We start from the raw sequence: 14104 nt of genomic DNA on the forward strand, positions 1-14104 counted from the left end.
TTCTACGCTACAGCTACCCTCTCGGGATCTCCCTCCTTCCCACTTGCTGCACAGACTTGAGCTCTCTATGGACTTGTGCTCTAGCACAGGGCGCCCTGCCCCCATCCCGGCTGATGAAGCTAATCCTGACCATGAGGCAAGATTGCTGTTGGAAGGTAGAATTTGCATTCTTATCACATTTCTTCCCTCTCAGTCTTTTGGGCATTTATCAGTGGAAGGAAAATCAATGGCCTTGATTGATTTAAGGACTCTCCTGTCACTCGTTCTGAAATGTTAACAGCCAATGTGACAGCCACCAGCTGCTGCATACTCCCAGGTTGACCACAAGTAAAGCATTAGAATCTGAAGAGTCTCATGGTTTCAGTCCCAGGGCACAAAAGATAGAACAGTGCAGACCACGGGCAGGAATGCCATAGCTCAGAACTAGCTCTTTCCCCAGCTTGTCACCTATGCTTTAAGACTCACTTTCTTCTAAAATGAAAACTTAGGGAAAAAAGCTTGGACCACATCACAGCTAAGACATGGTCCTCTGATTCTGTCAAATCTTTAAAACAAACACAGGCTTCCTCTCCTCCCTCAGCCTAGTGCCTCTTAGGGTTCTCTACTCCTAGATGGATGCCTGTCCCATCCGAGGAAGGCTTTCTTCTTAAGGAAGGTAAACTAGCCCTGGGATAGCATCGGAATGTGGGTTTTGAAGTTCAAATGTTGGCTGTTTCCGAAACCTCCTCTTGGTACGGGTGGAGGCTGTGTTTGAAGGAGAATGAAGAAGGCTAGTCACGCCTTTGTTTTTAACCTTGAGAACATCTCTTCCCTAAGTCCCCAGCGTCTCTTAGGCATGAGGCTGCTTTAGGCCAGTATTTGCTAAGCTCACAGCCACAGAGCAGCAGGGCAGGGATCAGCCTGGCAATGAAGACATTACCTGTGATGTCTTTAAGGCTTTCCTTGTCCCCAGCCCTTTCTGGATTCACAGAGGAGTGTATACAGGACACTAAGTTCCCTACCATGTCATGAAGTGAGGTAACGTTCTCTAGGTTGAAAACATGCATACTGAGCGGTTCGCTTGCTATTTCCCTTAAGGTTCTTTCATCTGCATCCTCAACTCCAACTGCAAACACGTTAACGTCCGCAGACTTAAGTTCCGCTGAGGGCAGAGCGAAGCCGTCCTCCTCCGATTGCCCGTCAGTTAATACTACGATAACCTGAGGGACTCCGTCAGCGGCCCGGCTTCCAGAAGCCTCAGTGAGGTGGCTGTGAATTATATATTCTAATCCTTTTCCAGTTTGATTGCTTTCCCCAATGTAAGACATGTTCAAAATATGAGAAAGGACTTCTTGTTTAGAGTGGTATGCATTTAACAGGAACTCAGTATGTGGGTTTCCGTTGAGCCGGACCAGAGCAAAATGAAAATCATTGTCTCCCACAGATAAAGACTCTACAACATCAGACAGAAACTCTTGAACAAGCAGGAAACGGTCCTTCCCAGCACTCCAAGAGGAATCCACTAGAAACAATATGTCAGCCGCCGCACCGTTTTTGACATCTTTAAAAAAAGACATTGGTTCAGGTTTTTTCTGCCGATTCAGTGACCTCCTGTCCACGCACCTCTTCCTAAATAGACCTTCTGCTGTTAACAAATAAGTCACACATTTCGGCTAAATGAGGGCAAGTAGGAGAACTTACCTGCCGAGCAGAGCCAAGAAAGAGGCCGCAGCTGCTGTTATCCCCAGCCAATCGCCCAAGTTCCATACCAAGTAGCCCCAAGTCGGGGGTTAGCAGAGTGTTCCAGAAGAGGAGAAACAAGCCTGGGTGTCTTTGAGCTGAGGCATGACTGTTTGTGACAAGTTGACCCTCCTATGTCCATCTGACCAGACCAAAGGGACCTCTTGTCTTTGGTAAGCAACCATCTATAGCAACTCGCTTCTCATCGTGAAGGAGAAAGTGGCCCCAGCTGAGGCATAAGGAGCCCACTGACGCTTCGGAAGCTCACCCCCAACCCACAGGGCTTCAGAAAACATGAAAGAAATGTAATGTGACAAGTAACTCTGTAAGTGGGGAAAACCACGGATATTTAGAGGGAGAAGTCTTGTTTCTCTTGCATTTTCGAACGAAGACAAGCTCTCTAAGAAGTTACTACATATCTCCATATCAGAGGAGCCTGCCTATACCCACTACCCCTGGCTAATGACAAGGAGACCCCGTCAAAGGCATCCAGTTCCAACATAGCTTATCTTGCTGCCCTAAAAGGAGTGTTGGGGCACACTATTTAAAGTTGTTGAGGGAAACATTTTGTTTTTAAGGAACCAATGGTTCCCATGTATAACTACCATTCTGTGTCTATGGTTAGAGATGGAGGAAGTTGCGGTTTGTGTCTTTATTTTTTTCTCATTTTAAGGAAAGAATTTTTATCACAATAATTGTCTTCTTCCTGCAGTCCAGTGCCAGAGATGTAGAAAAGTCGCTCATATGGAAAGCTTTATGGGATGGAAACTCTACTCAGACCCAGTGTGAAGATAATTCCACTTACCAAGCAATTCAAGATTTGAAGTTCAAATTTTTAGAAAAAAGAAAAGACAAGAAAAGCCACCTTGCCCTAGACACTGTATCTGTAAAGCCCACCCACATCCCGCTGATTCTCAACATTCCCAGGCCCCATGTCAAGCTCTGGGTGATTTGATCTAGACTCAAATACTGCTGATAACTTTTTTTTTCAATAAAATTAAACCTTACCTGATTGTTGTTGGGCATGAGTCATGGTGATGCCAGAGAGGAGAAGGCTAAAGACAGCCACTAGGGGCAGATGCCGGTGTTTCCTCATTTTGAATGTCTAAGCACCAAGTGTGAACCTAAAAGAAAGGACACGGCCAAAAGAATGGTGGGTTCTTAGCTCTCCAAAAATCCGTGTGTGTGTGTGTGTGTGTGTGTGTGTGTGTGTGTGTGTGTGTGTGTGTGTGTGTGTGTGTGTTTTAGACTTCTGAACAGGCTTTGCATGTGAATAGTGTTTGAACCAGCAACAAAGGAGTAGACTATAAATACACAGGCAGGTGGGCAGACAGGAAGACACAAACAGATACATTACATATCACATAATGACATTCAGAGACACAAACAGATACATTGCATGCCACATAATGACATTCAATTGGCAAAACCCTTAGAGACAGCTGTGGTCCCTCAAGGTTTCTTAACTAATAATGTTACAGTTCTCTCAGGATGAACTCTGATGCCCCCTCAAGAGCGGATCCACCCAATGCTATTCTCAGAATGGGCCCCCACTTCTAAGTGACATATGACTCATACACACACACACACACACACACACACACACACACACACACACACACACACAAACACACTTGACTGTGCTGCAGGCCTGTAGTCTTAGTTACTGTGGACTGAAGTAGAAAGATCACAGATTTATGAATACAAGAACAGTTTGATCTACAGAATGAGTTCAAGGCCAACCTGAGCAACTCACCAAGACCCTGTGTTAAAGTGAAACGTGAACGGTGAGCTGGAGATGCAGCTTGGCAATAAAGCATTTGTCTGATGACCATGGAGCCCTTGGTTCTGCCCTCTATTCTACAAACAAGTGGGGTGTCAAGAAGAGACTAGAAAACACACAGTGGGTAGATGGAGCTCTTCCTGAGGGACCACAGACTTTATTATTTGTTTTACTATATATGTGTGTATAGGTGTCTGAGTGTGTGTGTGTGTGTGTGTGTGTGTGTGTGTGTGTGTGTTTCTATTTTCTTAATGGACCTTCGTCGTGATTTCAGTATAATCTGGAACTTTCTTCACTCCAATTACTAAGGAATGAGCTAAGTGGGCACCCTCTCCTGAGAGTCATAGTAACTGACCCTCTAAGCGAGAATCTCTAACTCTATCATCAGCCTCAGTCAGGCACTACAAGACCAACTGTTTTTCCAAACTGAAGCAGGCAGCAACTTGAAGGCTGCATGCTCCTGAGAAAATGGACTGATGAAAGAGGACAGGGCTTGCCTCGTGTGCACAGAGGGTGTGGGGATGCACTGGTCCTCTTGATGGGAATAGGCTCTGCCTAGCTAGAGACAGTGAGGCCTGTGTCCAACTCTACCTTTTCCTCCCTTGCTAACCAGCGTTTTCCCTGTCACAGGCCAACCTCGAATCTCACCACCATGGAACAAGCCCAGAGAGATTCGGTTTGGGAGACAACAAAGTCAGGGCTGAGGGCTGAGGGCTGAGGCCGAGTGCCCATTGCCTGCTTTGCCACCATGCACCAGCTGATGACTGCAAACATGACTTCCAGACAAGCCCAGGCTCTGAGTGTTCAGTAGCCCATGTCCTCAGGCTGCCAACACCTTCTCCTCCCCCTCAGGCTACTCCTCTGCCTCCTCAGCCTTTTCTCTCCAATAATGAATCAGCTTGGGGCTGGAATCTTCCTCAGGACTCCTCCATAGAGTTGCTTGGGGGTTTCCATTCAGGCTGAGGTCTCCTTCCTCCTCCCCCTCTTCCCTGTGCCCCAAAGCACTGATTCCTGCTACTGGGGACCCATGGCCTTTGGTGGTGGGACTCAGCATCTCCCAGTGAGCAAATGAGAAGGCTGGAAGGCACTGGTGACCAAGGGTACTTCAAAGAGGCTCAGGGGAGAGACCAGAGCCAACAACACCATCAGTATTGGTTCTGTAAAGTGAGTTCAGATTCTCACTTTTTTTCCCTTTGTATTGAGTTTGAAAACTGTTTGATAGTGGGAATCATCTGGAATGGTCTGTGGTTAAAGGGTGAAAGTCCATCTGGTTTAGGAAACTGAAAATCATTTAATTTAAGCATAGTTGGCTTACTTCATAATTTATGTTTCACTATTAGGGTATCAAATGGTAAAAGGGGCTCTTCTGGTGAAACTCTAGCTAAATCCATCTCGAATCAATGTGGACCGTAATTCAGAGCCTCTGCTCCCTTCTCTTCTCTTCTCTTCTCTTCTCTTCTCTTCTCTTCTCTTCTCTTCTCTGCTCCTCTCCTCTTCTCTCCCTCCCTTTCCACCCTTCCCCCTTCTCTCTCTTTCTCTCTCTCTCTTGCTCTCTCTCCTCTCTCTCTTGCTTGCTCTTTCTCTCTCATTATATTAAAAAATCCAAATACTTGCAAATTTCTTCTATATCCCTTGACTCGGGAAAGGTTTGAGTCTGGTAAGGAGGAATGAGAAAGGAGAACAAAGTGACCATGTACCACAATTTGCACAAGAGCCTCCACCATTGTGCAGTCAGAATAAGACTCCATGAGACCAGGAAGCTGTGATGGTGGGAGTAGATATTCAATACCCGAGACCGTGTCAAAAACAATAAAAACTCTGAGCTGATGTAGCTGCTGTGGAATTTAAGTCCACAGTCAAACCCATCAGAAAGTAAAGCTCAGGAGTGGGTAGTTGCAGTGGGAAGTCCCATTGAATGTTAAAAGAACTAACCAAGTTCTTCCCAAACTCTTTCCAAAACACCGAGGAAGAGGCAACACCTCCAGACTTGTTTCATATGGTCAGGCTTATCTTAAAACAAGAATAAGAAAAAATACTACCAGAAAAGAAAAGTACAGCCAATGTTCCTGACAAATACTGATGTGCTCAGCCAAATTCTAGAAAGCCAAACTTAAAAGCAGCTTAAAATAAGGACACATCATTACCAAGTAGGATGTGTTCCTGGAATGGAAGGATGGTGTGAAACATGAAAGATAGATAGATAGATAGATAGATAGATAGATAGATAGATAGATAGATACATAGATACATAGAGGAAATCACATGATCATCTCAGAGTTCATTTGACAAACTTTAACACATTGTCATGATACGGATAAATAAAATAAACTATTCAAAACACTGGGACTTGAAGAAAACTACTACAGAATAAAGACAATACCCAGAAAACCCAAGCAAACATCACATGCAGTAGGGGGGAAAACAAACCTGTTCAGGCAGCGCTCAGGGATGGAGGACTTATTTGATGAGCATATGAGAGATACTAGATCCCATCTCCAAACAACAAAAGACAGGGTTGAAAATGGAGTCCTTTTCTGAATAGCAACCTTACCTTCTCTATGGCTTCTTTTTAAGAGAAAATAGTAAGTCCTAATCAATTAGCGCAATCAGGCAAGCAAAGCAAGCTAAATGCATTCAAACTGAAACGAAACAAATAGCAACAAAAAGAAACAGTGGCATGACTCCTTCACAGGAGGCATCTAATGTAGCCAGAGTTAGAAACTGAATGAATGGGGCATGCAGAGGAGGGAAGGCTGTACTGATGCTCTGTGGCTGCAGCAACTTCTACAAGGTCAAAAAGGTCCAGAGAACTGTGGTACAAGGTACATGTAGCTAATGCTGTTGCATTGTATAGCTAAACACAATTAAGATGCTACATTTTATGTGTCTGCAACAACAGAATAAGTAAACAAGTTAGAAAATTAAGGCAGTAAATATCGCAGCTGTTTTTAATTAATTTGCTTACTTAATGGGGGTGAGGGTTGGGGTGGAACAGGTGTGCCACGAGCATGCATGTGGGAGTCAGTGAACATACTGGAGGAGGCGGTCCTCTCCTTCCAACATGAGGGTCCTGGAACTCCAACTGAGATTTTCAAGCTAGGTGGCAAGCACCTTTACCCACTGAGCCATCTCACCTACCCCATTGGTGGGTTTTTAAAAACACAGGCAATGATGCACCCCTAAAATCAGTCACTGAGTTGACAGAAATGATATGGAATATGGGAGACCTTTGAGGGGTCATAGACTTTGCAGTGAGAGGGAAGCAATGTATATGTCTGTGCCCCAGTATTCGAATAACACCACAGTTATTACTGCTTGTAGCTAACACCTGAAAAAGAAGGAAGGGAGGCATGTAGTAACGAAATGATGACATTTGAGGGAAAGTTTTATGAAAATAAGAATCTGGTGTGAGCATGTGCACCTGGTTCCAGGGTCACATCTTCCCCAACTGGTACCTTAGCATGGTACAGACTCTGGCTAAGGCCAAAGTTTGTGCATCTGAGCCTGACCCTCCTACAGGCTCGGCTCTGGTCCTGTGGTCCACCCTAGCTGCTTCTCATGCAATAAACACAGATGTGCACTTTCCCAGATGAAACGCTCTCACGACCCCAAAATTGTCACTGGAAAACTGATGGGAGAGGATACTGCGGCCAACTATTTGGTGACAAAGCTTTGCCTGGGAGTGAGGAGAAGGCAGGACACTTGGCAAAATGGGAGGGGCAGGGGTTAGGAGAGAAGAGTATTTCTGAGGCAAAATGCATAGAATACCTGAAGCTCGTCCACCTTCCTGAGGCCAAGCCCAGCCTTAAAGAATGGGACACAGCACTGACTGAGGTAAGGCATGCCCAAAGATGAGACCATAACCAAAAGACTCAATTCCCAGACCCAGCATGGGTTTGGATCTCTAAGGAACATCCACAGCGAGTATCACCTGGGACTCAGAAGCCACCCTGTGGCTCAGATTCCAAGCCTTCAGGGACTGAGCTCAGCTGCTGCAAAACCACCAGTCCACGCAACTACCCCTGGCCAGCGTGTCAGCCTTAGACACAGAAACACACAACTCTGAGGCGCAGTCTGTGGTGCTCAGTGCTATGGCTCCACGGTGTGCCCGGAACTTAACGTAACTTGCGTGGCAGCGGTGGGGCTCTGCTCACAGTAAGTATGGAACCCACTGCTGATGGGCTGGTGACCCTCTCACCGACTCACTGCCCCAACTCCACCCCTTCACTCTGTAGAACACTGCCAACCCCAAGTTCCACTCTGGAAACCTTCTAGACCTTTCTATCCTTCTAGACTATCCTAGAGTGTTCCTTCATTAAAAAGGTTAAAGCAAGAGCAATGCTTCTGTCTGTCTGCCTGCCTGCCTCTCCCTCTCCCTCTCCCTCTCCCTCTCTCTCTCTCTCTCTCTCTCTCTCTCTCTCTCTCTCTCTCTCTGTGTGTGTGTGTGTGTGTGTGTGTGTGTGTGTGTGTGTGAAATTAACTGATAATGCACACTCAGGACAACACAAAAGGACGCCGTACACATTCTAGTCTTCATTCTGCTTCAGCTGTGTAGACGGACATTTGATGGAGAATCTACACCCTTCTGGGTCCTCTCAAGGAATACAGTCTGTTCCTCCAGAATGCCTCATGGCTTTGTAATTAGTCTAGAGCTGTATTTTAATGCTGGGTCAACCTGTGGAAACTCTAAAACTCTCCCACCATTGTGCACCAAACTACATCTCTGAAAGAGCTATGCCTCGGGGACAGGGTGCTTTCTTTCTGTGACTCTAAATTCAGCTGTGCCACTTTCTGCCACCACATTCCATCAGAGTTTTAAGCATCACGACTTCAATCAAAAGATGTGCATGCAGGTCTTCTAGTATTCCGGTTCAATGATTTTTAAATATTTAATTAATTCAGGAAACGTAAAGCTTTAAGTAGCATTGTGTATGTATGTGTACATATGTGCGTGTGTGTGCATGTGTGCACATATGCATATACCTGCCTGGGTGCCTGAAGAGGACAGAGGTCAATGTTATGTGTTTTCCTCAACTGGTTTCCACCTCAGGATTTGAGACAAAAATCTCTCTCACTGAACACAGCAGTTGGGCTAGACTGACCAGCAAGCCTTTAGGAATCCCGGCTCTGCCTCTCAGAGCCAAGACAACAGGTGTGCATAGCCACGGGGCTTTTTATGTGGGTCTTGGGTACAACTCAGTCCCCAAGCTTGCAAGGCATGGACTTCACTAGCTGAGCCACTGCTTCATCTTTCAAGGAGCATCTTGTGGGGGAATTAGGGTACAGGAATATGCTAGCACCTCGCTATGAGGCAATAAGCTGTGGGATCTATGGAAGGGGAAAGGTGGGGTCTGAGGTAAGGACTGTCTGACCACTGTTGAGTCTACGTCGAGGACAGGAAATGCTGCGATGGCTTTGCAGACCACATGGACAGAGAGCTCACTGTGGGTGAGTCATATGGAGTAGTTTTGCTAATGATCCCTGACCCTCACACAGGGGACTCCTTTGAATACACTAATCCTACCATGTGTTAGTCATACTGGAGCAACCCCTAAAGCTCGCTCCTAGCCTTCCGTGCTCCCTAAGCTGGAGGCGGTGATGCCATGGCTCTGTGAAGACGTTTGAAGCCACCAGCTAATTGGGCTTCTCGAAGGAAATGGCACCCATGTTATATGAGTAAACTTAGCCAAGATGTTCACTTTCCCAGCATTCATCTCAGAAGAGCAGCTCCCTAGGTACCTGACGGCTCCGAGAGACAGAATATACACAACTACCCCCCAGACTCCACCCAGGCATTGAGGAGAGGGGAGGACAGGAGAAGCCCCTTCCCCTCTAAGAAGCAGGGCAAGAGCTGATGCCCTGGGTTGAGGTACCATTGAGATCCCACTAGTGACCGACCACACTGCTGGATCCCCGGGTGTAAAATTGAAAAGAAATTGCCTCCGTGGTTTGCTGTCAGGAAATCAAGACCCTAGGATGTAATGAACCACGTAGTAGAGTTAATAACAAGTGAAAATATTAATAAATATTCACCTGAGGAGTAGGAGCCCCTTACATCATAGGACTGCATCCTCATGGAGATGAGCAGAAGAAACACTTGCAGGAAAGGGAGCTTTTACCGAGATTGCACTAATCTAAAGGTATCAAGCATCATCTCCCAGACAGTGGCCAGGATTGCCCTTTCTAATGATGGGGAACGAAGGTAGGCACACTCCCTCTTCTCCCACTGCTAGACCCATCACTCTGGGAAGAGAAAGAGGTAACCACTGAGCAGAAGAAATTAGCCACTGGGTTTCTATCTTCAAGGCAGGATTGCCCACCTCCTTCCCCGAAATGCAGTTCACTGCTCCCGCCATGTTAAAGCCGAGAAGCTAAAACCGGACGAGGAAAGGTGACTGGCAAAACACACACAGATAAAACAAGACAGGACCAGCATCCAGACGGAACCCCTTAGCTCCAAGGAAGGAACGAAATCCAGGAAATGGTACAAGCTAGGCAGAGTTTTCCCAACCTCTGGGAAACTCCCGGAGTTCTTGGTGCAGGGAAGAATAAATATCCTTGGTATTGGTGAATGTCTGGTTCTTTTCTTCCCGATTTGAAGACATAAAAGTCAGACTTGACTGCCCAGGACCCTTGCGTTGGGTGGGGTGGGCTGTCCTTTGACAGAGACTCTGTGCCCTCAAGGCAACAGAAAACCAAGTGCCATTATCAACTGTATCCTCCGCTTCCTGGTTAGCACGTCTAAGTCCTGCATTTCTCCATCTCTTTTTCACAACATTGGGATGTCTTTTCCCACGTGGTTGCTGCCCACTTGAAGTCCAGGGAGACTCCTTTTGCTGTCAAGGATGCCCTACACAATCTTCAACTTGAAATCATAAGTGTACTGCACAGACTTTCCCAGGCCATTTTGCAATTTTGTGAAATTAGTTTTCATTAAAGCATCCTCAAAAGCATTTCCATTTTCCATGTCTGGAAATCTTTCCTTCTTTTTTTTTTAAAGAAAGGCACACACACACACACATGAACACGAGGAAATAATTTTGAAACAAAGACTTAAATGCATCCAGAGCTCCCATTTGGAAGTCTTTCATTTGATTTGTCTCCAGGCACCACTTTATGAAGCCAGGAAGCACTCCTATGGAGTTCTGAAGCCTCTATTAGCACCTCCCTGTCCTGGGTAAACTGGGGCCACAGCCAGAACGTAGCTGCCCATCTCACCTCCCCCGCTGTGGGGTGAAATGTCAGATCACAGTAGAGTTTAGGGTGTTCACTTACTCTGGCCTTTACCACCCTTATTTCTGGACTTTTAGGAATCAAAATCGGGAGTGCAGAGGGGGCTCAGGGGTTAAGAGGATGAGCTATTCTTGCAGAAGCCCCAAGTTCTGCTCTTGGCACCTACACCAGGGGGTCTCAGGAGAGCCTGAAACTCTAGCTCCAAGGGATCCAGTGCCCTCTACTGGTCTCTGTGGGCTATGGTCACACACACACACAATTAATTAATTTTTTTTTAAAAAAAATTAGGCGTTTTGAGACAAGATTTCTTTGTGGTACCCTGGCTGTCCTGGGACTTACTCTGTAGACCAGGTTGGCCTCGAACTCCAAGACCACCTTCTCTTCAACTCCTGGGTCCTCGGATTACAGTCATGCACCACCATAGTGTCTGTGGTACAAGCTAGTGGCTCAGAGTAGGTACAACTTGGGCTTTGTGTATGCTGAATTATCACCCTACTAAGTGAGCTGCTTCCCTGGCTTCTTTGAGGCCTGTTTTGTGTTTGTTTGTTTGTTTGTTTACTTTTTTTTTCGGAGCTGGGGACCGTACCCAGGGCCTTCGCTCTACCACTGAGCTAAATCTCCAACCCATTTGTTTGCTTTTCTTTATTCGTTTTTCTTTTTTCTTTTTGAGACAGGGTTTCTCTGTGTAGCCCTAGTTGTCCTGGAATTTGCTCTGTAGACCAGGCTGGCCTCATACTTAGAGATTCGCCTGCCTCTGCCTCCCACAGGGTGGGAAACCACCACCCAGCCATGAAAGGAAACCTTTTCCTCACCCCACCCCACCCCCAGTCAGACTTCTTAGCTGCAAGGATCCTGTGGTGACCTAAGAGAACAGGTTGGGGCTTACTATAGCACTTAATGGCACAGCTTCGCGGAAACCTTCAAAAGTAGATGATTTGGGACACACACTTCAAAGGAATGCATCAGAAATGGAGTTTGTTCCGTTTGTCTGACAACTATGGTCTTGCCTTTCTGTTCTGTGACAATGTTCAACAATAACATTTGAGTCTACGCCTTTCCTGTGACCACGAATTCTTTCAGTATCTCTGATCCTATATGATCCTGCATAAGCAAACCCCCTCCTTGTCAACTGCCAGCACTGGAGGGTGCTGGTTCTCCCCGGTGGGACCTCATAGATCAATGCCCAGATGCTCAGCGGCCATCATAAGGTACTAAGAAGCGTTTGAGAGAGGGTGTGGCCACCTCTAACAGGAAGACCTCTGTGGAGAAGACCGGGAGCCTCTCAGACACATGCTGAGCCCTTCAGAGTCTAGCTCCTTTCTTTCTCTGAAAGCAGCACTTGGGAGGCAAAGGCATGCATTTTAAGAGTTCGAGGCCAGAAAGCTACACGGTGAGTTGGGGGCCATCCTGGGCTACATGAGTCCCTATCTCCTAAAGAGGGAGCAGGAGCAAACGCCAGACCAGTTGTCCAGATATTTAGAAACGAGCTTTAAAATACACTCCTGAAATACACGAGAATAACCGTGAAGCAGAAAACTCTGAATCTGTCATAGTACCAGAGGCCACCATGAAACATAAAAGGCATTCTATGAACTGTGTGGCAGCCAGATGAGAAGAGGAGATGCTGTGCCTGTTTATCCAGCTAATTATAACCGTTAGGCAGAGACTGGCTGCGTTTTAACAGTCAGGGAGAGAGCCTGCTACAAAACGCTTCACAAGCAATTATACAAGCAGACACTCCGTCCAAGCCACGCATTGGCCGCAGTTGGCGCTGGTGCACAGCACGTCCCACATTTCTCCCTTCCTTGGCAAGGGACTTGAGTTCCGCCAGCCTCCGAAAACCATGTGTGCCGCCACAGAATTATGAAAGCAAGCGGCCACGGCCTTCTCACAGCCTAAGGAAAAGTTACGTTTTCCTGCTTGCTTTCATGTGTAAAAGGAAAAACTCATCTTAAGTAGACAGTAGAGCTTGTATGAGTTTGTCTACCTCCTTACTGTCTCTACCAGTAACCTCCCCGAGAGTTTGTATTTAGGAGTAAAACGGTGAATTGTGTGAACTGGCAGAGACCCCTGGACTACTGTGTTATATCTGCATCCATTGCGTCTGACCGAGCAGGTCACGGACATCCCACATCCCAGCCATAGGTGGGTTTAAGCTGAGCTGAATCTAGATGCCAGTGCTGGCTGCTGACTCAACTAGAGAAGATTCCAGAAGTGAAAAACCAGTTTCCTGGAATAGTCCCCGTCCGTCCCCCCCCCCCCCCCCGAGACCTGAGTCATCGCCAGCTGCTGGTCAATTCTGGAATTAAAGTGGCCCATGAGCTCTTCCTTCCAACAGACAATTCCCAAACACTGGGACTGTGGCAATCGGGGGTACACAACACACTGGGGGATTCTACAGAGATGGCTCTGTACAGTGAAGCTTTCCCTGGCCACCCCCAGCTCACGAACAGCTCTCAGTATTTCCCGATTGCTAAAGATAGGGAGGAGAGAGGGTGGCGCTGGGCTCTGCATAGCCAGACCCTGCAAGGTGAACCTCTGGTTAGTGGCTTAGCAAGGCGTTCTCTGTTCGTCTCATTACTCTCATTTTTTGAACGTCCAGATTTTTTGTTTCCTTGAGACAGTTTCACATGCCTGGCCTGAAACTCACACCTTAGCCAAGACTTGTCTTGAATTTCTGATCCCCCTACCTCCAGCTTCAAAACGCTGTGATCCCAGACACATGTCACCACTTCTAGATTCTGTGGCACAGGGAACCACTCTCCCCAACTGAGCTATAGATCCCAGATCCTCCAGAGTTGTTTAAACAACGGTGACTCCTCTCCCACTACTCCAAAGAAAACCTGGAAAACTTAAGATTATCTTTCTTCCCATGGTACTTCTTAAGGCTTAGCCACCCCTGCCCCACCCCCATGCCCAGGTCCTGGGTGCAGGCTTAGTGGAATCCATCAGGCAGGTGCGGAACATTGGGTGGGGCTGGCTTTATTACTGCTCCTAACACTGTAGCCACCCACCAGCACTCCACCTCTCTGAGTAACACATCCCACGTCCCCAAAGAGTATGAAGAAAACGTTCACCAAGGCAATGTTCTTTTCAATATCTCAATAGCCAAACGGAAGGCATGAATTTTACCAACCTGATCTTAAAGCTTAGCACCAGGGAGCGAAGGAGCCTGATTGATAAGCAAACCTGAGTACGTGTTGTGGGACAACTCACAGAGGGTAGCGGTGCTCTGACATGAAATTTAGTGGCTCGGTCAGAGTCACCAATGTGTTTTAATCAACAAGTATTTAAAATGAGACGTTTATGTGAAATTCTTTCAATTATGTATCTCTACTGAGGAGAGCAGCAAAGGCAAGGTTATGCACT

General features: G+C 46.7%; 1 protein-coding gene across 7 annotated transcripts in view; it reads right to left on the reverse strand.

Annotated features, from left to right (window-relative positions):
- Positions 1 to 14104, reverse strand: part of Col6a3 (collagen type VI alpha 3 chain) — a 78052-nt gene that overhangs the window by 59883 nt on the left and 4065 nt on the right. For 4 of the 7 annotated variants that reach the window (XM_087567094.1, XM_087567093.1, XM_087567092.1 and 1 more), the window contains exon 2: positions 2728 to 2843. In XM_087567094.1, coding sequence (XP_087423220.1) covers positions 2728 to 2815 — 88 coding nt within the window. In that variant the 5' untranslated portion in view covers positions 2816 to 2843. 7 annotated transcript variants of the gene reach the window in all.

The sequence above is a fragment of the Rattus norvegicus genome, chromosome 9 (genome assembly GCF_021556685.1).
Source record: "Rattus norvegicus strain SHRSP/BbbUtx chromosome 9, alternate assembly SHRSP_T2T, whole genome shotgun sequence".
Classification (NCBI taxonomy): domain Eukaryota; kingdom Metazoa; phylum Chordata; class Mammalia; order Rodentia; family Muridae; genus Rattus; species Rattus norvegicus.